An 11,220-nucleotide genomic window follows, 5' to 3' on the forward strand; every position below is an offset into this window, starting at 1 on the left:
TAATATATAGGGAGATGGTCAGGGTTGTGGTCAAAAGAGAAACAAAAATAGTTTACAACTATTTCTCTTTTGACCGCAACCCTGACCATCTCCCTATATATCAATTTTTACGGTCAACTATACATACATATATATTATAAATTAATGTTTTAATTTCAGCAGTCATCCCTCCCAGTTATACATTTTAATTTATGTCAATAGTTTCATTGTCTTTTCTTTTAAATGTTCATAATTATTATCATTAATGTTGCTTGTTTTCCAATTTACTATTTCAAAAATAAGCCATTCTTTATTTTTTCTTTATCTTTTTGTCATTCTGTTTTTACTTTCTTTATAACAATGTCTTAATACATTCAAATCAGAGGTTATTAAAATAAATGTATGATAAGTAATTAATTAATATTAAAAGGAAGATGGTACGGGTGCAGTCAAAGAAAAAACTCAAATAGTCATAAAACTATTTAATATGAGCCAACGTTTTGGCCCACATTGTGGAATTTCATCAGAGCTAAATAAGGATACAAACACTTTAATGAACAAAGTAAATAAAAAATTAAAAACATGTACAATGATACGTACAAAAATTAAATAAGAATAAAAAAAAAGGTTATTGACAATTAATGGAAACTGAAATAACAACAGATAAAACAAGAAGAAATATAAAATAAAGTTTACAGTAAGATCTACAAAGGGGAAAAATTGTAAAATCAAGAATAAAGGAAGATGATAAACATGATAGAAAATGTACCAATCAGACTAGAGGTTGACAGGATGTAATGGAGAAGTAGTATGCACTGACAGCTAAAAATACATTGTATTTGAAAACAATTTTATTTTTTAAATTAAAAAAAATGTATACATAATAAGGGGGAAGAAATTATAAAAAAAATAACAAATTTAAGTTAAGCCATTACAGGTGATGGCGGCTATTAGAGTGAGAGATGCCCAGGCAATCACCTTGGAGGAGGCTGCCAAGATGTATATAGACTATACATACCCCAGGGATGATCCATCCCAGGATAGTGCAGATGATGGAATGGTTAGACGCACCATGTTATACCCAACTGGTACCGATCTATGTCCACCATGGGATATGTGTGAACTTTGTCTTGCCGTGGACAGACAAAGGGTCAGAAGGGCTCCAGGACTAGAAAGTATAGATGCTACAATCCTCAAGAACAGTGCCTCTTATATTGAGGAGGAATTATTGGATATATTCAACAAGTGTTAGGATAAGGGGTACTTTCCAAACATGTGGAGGATTGCAGACATGAGGCTGCTTTACAAGGGAGGTGGTAAGGATAAGGAAACACCTAAAGCCTATCGACCTATATGCCTCCTCCCAGTAGCTGTAAGATTCTGGAACACATGATCCAATCCTTAGTGCTGCAAGTTATCCACGGCAATTCGGCTCGACTCGTGGCAAGGGAACTATGGATCCTGAGAGTGCGTAGGGACGTGGAGGAGAAATATGTCTTATTGATCATGTTTGACATCTCTGCCTTCAACAGCGTTTGGTGGCCCTGTGTACACCAGTACTCAACACCCCCAGTAATTTATACTCCCTTGTAGGTAGTAACATCAAAACAGGAGTGTCAAGGTCAGGGGGTAACTACTACGAGGTCGAGAGGAAAATCGAAAGAGGATGTCCGCAACGTTTGTCCTAGGACCAGCTCTGTGGAAGCTAGTGTTCGATGAGTTGCTGGGGGAACTAGAGAAAAAAGGGTACCTAGCCATGGCCTATGTTGACAACCGTGGCCAAGAACAGCAAAGCCAGACTAAAGACAGAAGCGGAGAGGTGTGCCAGTCTCTTAGGAGAGTGGTGTGCGAAGAGGAAGTTGAGTATGGCAGCAGCCAAGACTCGGGCCATACTCATAAGAGGCTCCACAGACCGGGCTCATCCTATCACCCTGGGTATCCAAAGAGAGAGGGTTAGACCGGGTGAGGAGGTGACAGGTGTGAGGATAAGAAGAAGATTTGATGCCACTTCTCACCTGGTGTATCTAAATGACAGGGTAACCCTGTTACTCAATGGATTAAGTAGGACAGGGGGTACATTTTGAGGCCTCAGATACTCTGCAACAAAGACCATATATAAAGGTGTGATCTTGGGTATTCTGAGGTATGCATCCCCTGCGTGGACCTGAAACCTCATGCAGACACAGAAGAGGAGACTGACTACTATACAGAGATTGGCTCTGTTGAGGGTCACGAAGACATACAGAACGGTGTCACAGGAGGCGGTGCAGGTGCTTGCCGGAGTGATGCCTCTGAACCTCATCCTCAGGGAGGATGTCCTTAAATATGAAGTAAAGAGGGAGGGAAGAAGCACTACTGAAGGAGCTCTGAGAGAGGATCGGTGAGACTCCAAACTTATGTAAGAAAATGCTGTGGGAGGACTCAATACAGGGGTGGAATGGATGGTGGGTAGCAAGCCAGAAGGGCACTACTTTGAGACAATTCTTCCCTACAATCCTTTCTAGATTGAAGGCTAAATGGGTCCTCCTAGACTATTGGGTCTCACAGGTCCTAACAGGACATGGAGGATTTCGGGGAAAGCTGCAGAGCTTTGGAAAGAACATCGACCCCTGGTGCCCCACGTGCAGAGTTTCTGAAATATCAGAACACCTAATAGTAAATTGCTCCGCCATGGAAGGACACCGAGCCAGGCTGTCGAGAAAGACCGGGATTTTCGCTCTCGCCGAGTCGGACTTCCCCCGTTTGATGGAAGAAGAGAATTATCCCTTCTTCAGGGAGTTCATTTGTGGGTGGAAGGAGGTGGTGGGCCCAACTCATTTCACAATGGGAAGGGCTTGACCGCCATCGGTGAGCCACCAGAAGAGAAGGAAGCTGACCCAGACTGAGACCAGGAGGGCTGGACCAGCCTGGCAACTGCAGGAGGCACCCAGACAGATGCGCACAATTAGGACCTACTGAATGGATTCAGTGGACAAGGTACAGCCCCATCAGTAAAGCACTGGGCTGTATCACAGTAAAAATTTGTTCTCAATAATAATTAAATAGTTAATTGACAAAAGAATTAAAAAACAAGTTGATTTTTGGGAGCAGTGGCATGTGCAAACCCCAGCGCACTACCCAACTGCTACCGCACCCCGTATGTCAGAAATAATAAGGGAGGGGGATAAAAAAAAAAAGGTTTGTAAGTTATTATGACAAATAGGAGGTGAATTTTGTCAATATATTCAGTTTTGTTCATGATCACAGTTGAGTTACCTTTGTCAGCTTTAGATATAATAAGTTGGTGGTAAGATTTGAGAGAAAGAAACATTTATTAATATTATTTTAATATGACATATCTGTAATATAATATCATTGGGTTCTAAAAAAAAAAATCTTTTACTAAAAATATACAATTAATTTAAATTATCCTTAGAAAATAGATAATTTTTTAATAAGAGATTGCAATCTTTATCATCATTTAAAAGGTTTAAGGTATAGTTGGTATGTAAGCAATACTTGGCTAACTTATGAAGCTAATTTGATCATTAAAGGAGTTGGTAAAAAATTAAATATGTTAGTAATATTTTAACAAATATTTTTTTAAATATAATTTATTATATAACCGGTACATCATTATATATACATATGTGTAGATAATATATAATTCATATATAAGAAGTAAGAATTTTAATTAACAAGAATAATGAACTAGTTATTTGAACACTCAATTGATTTTTAATGTTCATATTGGAAAACATTCGTTCACACATGTATATCGAGACAAAGATACTAGCAAACTCCACACATTCTATAAGCTCTTCCAGGCATTGAAGACAGGTTTTATAAATTTTTGACAGCGTTAGCATCTTACTTAAAGGCAATTTTCAATTTTCTCTTTCTAGTTATACAATTACAGAGACAAGACATAAATTTTTATTTCCATAAACCTTATTAATTAACTGTAGCAATTTCATTTTAAAAACTAATACAGCAGAGCCTCAATATAACAAATCTCAACAAAAGGTTTTTAAAAAGTTCATTAAATCAAGGGATGCATTATAATGGATAAAAATTTATTATACTGAGGTGAATAAACTTTTACATAATAAATTCTATGGAATTCAAACCCGCTACAATGATTAAAGTCTGGGGCATGAGAAATAATAAAAAATGCTTATTTTGCAAAACTAGAAAAGTAATATTTCCTAATGTTGTAAATCATTGTACCTTAGTTACACACTAAAATCACATACAAACATATTTACATACATTTCAGTAAATATTCAATTTCCTCAAAACTTACACACCAATTCTGCTTGTCAGCAATCACTACAAGATGACCAAGTACAAAGCACTTCAATTGTTAACAAATCTTATTGTTTTATGTCACAAAATTGAGTAAAAACAAAGCTGAAGAAAGTTTTGCTACGATTCATGTCCAAACATGTTCATTCATTTTACTGAGATACATATGCAATATTGTATATATATATAAGCTATATAAGAGGTTTGAAATTTTCACAATATAACATTGTGAAAATTTGTTGCGTACAATTATATTATGTTTTTCTAAGAGGATTTTATATTTATGCCTACATGCTTTATTTGTTATATTTTCCATTTAATGCTATGACGTTCAATGGGATCCAAAAATTCATTATATCGAGGTCCCCTTATATTTTGATCCCAATCTGCTTAAACCACACTTAAGTTCTACATCATAAACTATTATTATTGCAAAATTAAGGTAAATTCCAAAATTACTATAATAAAATCATTTCTCTTCAAATGAATAAATTATAAAAATCAGAGAATTTCACAACCTTTAGAGAGATATGCATAAAAATATATACATATGCTTTTTTTTAAAATTTTCTTTGAAGACTAATAAAGAATAGAAGTGCATATTATGAAAAACTACTCTAATTTTCTCAAAACAAATATCCTTTTACAAAAAAGTAAATAAATAAATTTGTAAATGGCCTTTCTTTCTATTTACATTTTTACATATCATTTGTATGATTTTGTTTATGAATTCATCTTTCAGACTCAATTTTTTTAATATAATTTTTATGAACACAAATATAAAGTCAATTTTGAACAGGGATCTAATTGACCCCTCTACAAACATCACCGTTGCATTGCCCTGGTTTGCTCCTTCGCTTCTTCTATCAATAATCCACTTTTAGTAATCAAGTTGTAATCTATGTTCATTTTATCATTCAATTGCTGAATTTTTTTCAGATTCTGAAATACAGAAATCACAAGTTATTATAAAATGGAAAAAAAAAGTTAAACTACCCTTCTACTAACATTTTAGCTAAATTATTGTTTAGTCATTATGTTAAATACAAACAAAAAAAGATAACTTAAGAATCTACAAATAAAAATAAACTAATTCATTCTTAACTATATGACAAATGAAATCCTCCCTTTTAGAGGTTACAACTACAAAATTCAACAGAGTGATTTCACGACAGGAAAAATTTCTGTCTAAACTAATCCGACTAGTGATAATAATGAATCATACCTAATCCTTAATGAAGGCTCTCGTTTGCCAAGATTAAAAATATGATAATTTGGTCAAAGGTATGACGTTCTTTTTCTTATCCCAGTGAAGTTTGAAGAAATGTCAGTTACAACCTTTTTTAGATAGAGCTCTTCAATTATTAAAAGACTACAAACCAAGTAAATCAATGTTTCAAAGATTCAATGACGAAAAATACATCAAAAATATTAGTCATACTACCTAATACTAGTTTACATGTGGTCAGCTAATGGATTAGTGCAGAAGAGTTGGTTATTCCCTCACTTATTCATAAAATATATCTTATATCTCATTAATAAAACTAGACAACGGCATATGATAAGTATCCCATGGCCACATAAAAGGCTATCTTTAGAATTAGGTATGGTCCCAGTAAGTTCCATGGAATTCTTGATTTCTATATCGAAATCTTAGAGAATACAATCTTTATCTCTTGAAATTACAGCAAAATAAGTTCATCTAAACTTTTTAAACTTATTTTCTATTATATTATCCTTTAGTGACCATAAATTTTAGAAAACAATATGATTTTCTAGCAAAATATCGCTGATTGACTTGATCACATCAAGTACAAAATGAAATAATTGTTTTTTTGTAACATATAATACTATTCAAACAAAGCAGTGATATATGCTTATTTGCATTACTTTTATTATGACCCTTCCAGACAAAAATAAATAAAAATGTTGGCTAAAAAGTTGTAAGACGCAGTCTTGTATCATGAAGAGCTAAGAAAGATAAAAAAAAAAAAAATTGTTCTTGAGACCACTTTCTGGTTTCCATTAGACTCGACATTCTGTATCATAATTTTGACTATTGCTTATTTAAAAATGAAGTAAAAAAACAAAAATTATAATGGAATCAAAATTGTAGATAATTTGTCTTTATTTAATTTAGTATAAAATAAATATTAGAAGTTATTTGAATAATACATGGGGCCGCCCATAGCTAAGTGGTTAAGACACAGTCTTATCAACTTTGATGTCTATTGGCGGTGCCGGTTCGAATCCGGCCTGGGACGTTGACTTTTTTCATTGAGTGGCGGTCCCACAAAATGAAGAACTTTGACCCCCAACCCATGGTTAGGCAGTATAGGACTCCAATGGGAGTCTTGGCCGAAAAAAAAAAAATTTACATGGTTTTTAAGTTAAAAACAAAAACAGAATTTTTTTTTTTAATACTTTTGAAGTGAAAAAGTTGAAATTACAAAAAAAAAAAAAAAACTAATCAGCTAAAAAAAAATCCTGCCTTCTATTTAACTTAGCACTAGAGAAGGTAATCAGAGACTCATATACAGACACATTTTTAATAAAGGAGTGCAGTTACTGGCGTATACAGACGATATAGATATCATCAGTAGAATGGAAGCCGACCTCATAGACACTATCAAGGCGATTGAGTCATCTGCGGTAAAGATGGGACTCAAAATAAATGAAGATAAAACAAAATTTATGGTAGTAGGTGGTAGATAGCCTGACCCACACCTCCAGATTAATAACTATAATTTTGAGAAAGTACAACGATTTGTTTACCTGGGAACCTATATAGATACCAAAAATAGCACTTCAAAGGAAATAGAATAGAGAATAGCAGTATCAAATAGAAGCTATCACGGTCTCATAAAGCACTTCAGGTCCAGACTTATCACATGTATAGAATGGTCTAAACCAAGACCATTCTATACAGAATTTTGGACTCTGATCAAAAGAGATATAACTAAACTAGAAATATTTAGATGAAAAATTCTGAGGCGTATTTACGGGTCAATTCAAGAGAATGGTGTCTGAAGGAAAAGACGTAATAAAGAGCTAGATGAATTATATAATGATACTTCCATCGGTCGTATCATAAACATAAATAGACTCAGGTGGGCAGGACATGTCGTTCGAATGGATGGCCCAAGGATTCCGAAGAGTCATGAGGTATGAAATGATAGGCAAAAGAAAAGTTGGGCGACCGAAGGCAAGACCAGGTTGGCAAGATTGCGTCAGGATGGGGAGCGCCAGGTTGGTGGCATAAGGCGCAGGACAGGAACGAGTGGAAGAACTTTCTAGAGGAGGCCAAGGCCTGACCTGGACTGTAGCACCAAGGAAGTAAGTAAGTAAGCCCAAATGTAAAAAAGCCTAAAAACACAAAAGGACAAATTTTCAGAACTTCTCCAAATATTACATTAGGGTCCCTTTCTGGTTCTCATTTGACAAGACCCCATGAGATTAGGAATGCATATTCCTAAATTATGGGCAGAATAAAAATAAAAAAGGCAAAAATAAAGGAAATTTACAATTTTTTAATTTAGCATAAGTAGATGCTTTATAAAATATACCTGATTTTTATGTTACAGACAAAAAAAAATGAAAAAAGATCAATTTTTTAATAGATATTTTAGCATTATTCACGGTACTGTTAAAAACTGAGGCAGTAAACCTCAAATGAACATTCAGCACTAATAAATCCATACCCACCATGAAGAAGATGATAAGTTGATTTATCATGAAAACGTGTTTTTGGACCGTAGAAAAATAGCAACTCAATTCAACTATCCATGGAAACAGAAAAATGAATTTGTTGTCAAGTAAGAGGTAATGAAAAATTTTAAAATCGCAGCCTTAAAAAATGGAACTTAATGAGGAAAATTTGGAACTCCAAAATTTCAAAACTTTGAAGCTAAATACTGCCAACAGGCCTAGACTATCTATCGATACAACATATTAATTTATTTATATCCTAACTCATCTTTCAGCAACATGGGTTTAGCAGTTGCAGCATATCACAGAAAGAAGACTGTGGTTATGTCACTCCAGCTGAAAAACATAATAATTAACTAGTTAAGCCCTTAAGGGAATTAGTAAAATTCACTGAATTCAGCAGGCCTGTTTTCATCCAAAATCTGCAACAACGGTTTCATTTTTTGGTCCTCCTCTTCCCAGATTGAAGTGAGCTGGGCCAACTGCTGTTTTCCACCCCTACACAAAGGATTTGTAATACTGGTAGTTTTCAGATGTTACAAGCAGAGGAAAATTTTATCTGGTTAGTACAGAGCCCAATTTCCCTCTGAAGCTCTCTGTTTCTTGTCTGTGGTGCAGGCAATAACAACGTGCTCAACAGTCTTACGTACACAGCAACAGGGGACATAAGCAGTATAATTTTATAGGGATATAAGGGGTCAATGTCCTGGTCACAGGGTTGTCAATACAACATATTCATTTAAAAATTTCTCGTGCTGCTTAGCATGTAATTTTTTTTCAAATTTAAATTTATCTGATTAATCCAACCTATCTAGATATTTGTTAATATCTTATATTTGGAAATAAATAATTAAAAAAGTAGTAGTGATTTTGTAAGTAAAACAAATTAATAAAATAACTTACTGACTCAATACTAGCAAGAGTCTGCTCTTGTGTTGCAAAATCCCTTGCAGATTTCATCATAATCTGAAAATATTGCGGAAAAATCAATACATGTAAATATTTTATCAACTATAAAATAACATATTTTACCTCAGAAGTTTTAGACCCTCTTTGTATTTGTCTAGCTAAAGAACCAACATTATTTATATTAATTTGAACTCGGTCTGCGAGACGAAATTTTGATTCAGCAAATAGCGATTTAGCCGAAGTACTTGAAGCCGATGCCATACGATTATTTTCGAAATCAGTAACAAACAAAAATTTAAACACTTATCTAACTAATGCTTGACATTAATCACGAGGTAGCAATAGGGTTACAACTGATAAAAGTGGGAACTTGATTGACAGGAGGTTTTCTGTTTAATACGAATCTCAAAATAAATATTTAAAGCCTTGGAATCTAAATTTTAATGCTGAAGAGTTCCCGTGAAAAATGAAGTTTGAGATAGGAGTCATTAAGGCTAGAGCATAAGTGTTCTCTATTCAATAATGATTACAAATTAATTTATTTTAGGGGGATGGTGTTCTGTTGTGTTGAGCGTTGATGGCCCCCTTCGACTCGGGTTAGTGCTTCGTACTATTCTCATATCTCCCGCCTTGTTCCAACAAATTTAAAATAATTGTTTGTTTTCAAAGAAAGGATGATTTTAAGAACATAATTCAAGCTTCTCTACAGTTGTTGTTTGTTCGTTAGTGAATTAAAAATGCTTTACTGAAGGGCACTAGTTATGAGTGCTAATCTTGGTAATCGTAAATTGCTCTGACATTTTTCATAATTATTTATTGTTTATGCTGTCTTATAACCTTAATCCGATAATGTCGGTCTTCGTTTACATTAAAATATAATCATTTGTTGTTTTAGTGAGAAAAATTTCTCAAAATACAGAGGTAGGAATGATAGTTTGCCATTTTGAATTCTTAAGAATCTATGAATCTATTCCTATATGATAAATTTTTCCTGAGTATATGATTAACCAATTGTACTTTTGAGATGTACGTTTATGCACACCAATGTAAATCAAATACTGGTAGCTTGAAGAAATGGACTCACAAAACACTAATGATCTTAGCAGTTCCAAAGTTGAAGAAAGCCCTCCAGAGAAGGTGTTATCTAGTGGTATACAACTGAGAGCAAGTGCTAGAGTTTCAAAAAAACTGCGCCTTGACCAGGAACAAGCATTAGTACAAGCCCAGTCACCAGAAAAAAAAGGTAATAAAAATCCTTATGGAAAATTATGTATTATATCTGTTAAAGTTAATAAATAGTTATTTAATTTTTAATCATAAGAGTGTGAGTAAAGTCCTTTCATTTCTCTCTGATTTAATAAGTGTGTTATTATGATTCCAATTTAATTTTTTTACTGAATATAATTTTAATTTTTTTTTTTCCTGAACTTGAAATAAATTTTCAAACTTTGTTGCTTTCATAAGGCCATTTTCTAGAGAATTTGATAGGATGGAGTTGGATCTAAAGTCGGAAGCTGAGGAGGTACATTCAGTGGACGGACAAGTACTTTATTTTCAGACCATGGGAAAAATTGAGTTTCGATGTGCAAAAGTTATAGATATTCAGGAGGGCAGTTGTTTATCGGCCAATATTGTTTGTTAGGGACTTCAGTATAGAGGTAATTATGTCATTAGGAGATATATGAAGGAAATAGAAGTGATCAGGATTAAATGGGTATTGAAGAGTAGAAAGGGTAACTGGGTGGGTCTGAAGTTCAATCAGAAGAGTATCACTGAAAAATGTATTAAGATCATCAGCTGAGACTAATGTAAGTGGAATGTGGAGCCAGTGAAGTCTATTTACATTTTCATCTCAGATTTAGGATATGGAGCTTGGGAAAGGATAGTAGGGAAGTGGTTGCCCAAGAGGTTTCTAAAAGCCTTCAGGTTGAATTATCAATTATAATTCGAGTATGACTGCAATGTTATCCGGCAGCATCTCTTCTTTTCATCATTTCTCAAATTTCAGTATTTATCCAAAAAGCTGGAGGATGTCAGAAGGTAAAAGACTTTAAAATGTGCAAGAGATTAGATAAGTGGAATTCCTACATCTCATCAATTGAATAGGAGGAATAAATGAGTTCTACGGAACATGATAATGAGTCAAGTTCATGATTTAAGGATTCAAGGACTACGATAGATGGTGCCCAAGGATCAGTCTTTAATTTTAGTTCAGGATTGAAGGACTACAATAGATGTTGGCCAGGGACCTGGCTTTAAGTTTAGTCCAGGATTCAAGGCTTCAAGGACTATGATAAGTGGTGGCCAAGGACCAGGCTTTAAGTTTAGTCCAGGATT

The 11,220-nt window shown here is 34.1% G+C and overlaps 2 protein-coding genes across 4 annotated transcripts in view; one reads left to right on the forward strand and one right to left on the reverse strand.

Annotated features, from left to right (window-relative positions):
• Positions 1 to 3,539: 3,539 nt before the first annotated feature.
• On the reverse strand, positions 3,540 to 9,254 carry BORCS7 (BLOC-1 related complex subunit 7). The gene is made up of 3 exons (XM_014419073.2): positions 9,007 to 9,254; positions 8,878 to 8,940; positions 3,540 to 5,208 (listed from the first exon to the last, which is right to left on the reverse strand). The coding sequence occupies exons 1-3, from the start codon at positions 9,142 to 9,144 to the stop codon at positions 5,092 to 5,094; spliced, it is 318 nt and encodes a 105-aa protein (XP_014274559.1). The 5' UTR covers positions 9,145 to 9,254; the 3' UTR covers positions 3,540 to 5,091.
• Positions 9,255 to 9,423: 169 nt separating this feature from the next.
• crm (cramped chromatin regulator) overlaps positions 9,424 to 11,220 on the forward strand; it is a 30,219-nt gene continuing 28,422 nt past the window's right edge. For 2 of the 3 annotated variants that reach the window (XM_067051405.1, XM_014419072.3), the window contains exon 1: positions 9,956 to 10,126. In XM_067051405.1, the coding sequence (XP_066907506.1) occupies positions 9,958 to 10,126 (169 nt within the window). In that variant the 5' untranslated portion in view covers positions 9,956 to 9,957. Of the gene's footprint in view, positions 10,127 to 11,220 lie in introns of all 3 variants that reach the window. The other variant, XM_014419071.3, reaches the window with a different exon arrangement.

Source organism: Halyomorpha halys, unplaced genomic scaffold, assembly GCF_000696795.3.
Source record: "Halyomorpha halys isolate HHAL.00 unplaced genomic scaffold, Hhal_1.1 Scaffold217.1, whole genome shotgun sequence".
Classification (NCBI taxonomy): domain Eukaryota; kingdom Metazoa; phylum Arthropoda; class Insecta; order Hemiptera; family Pentatomidae; genus Halyomorpha; species Halyomorpha halys.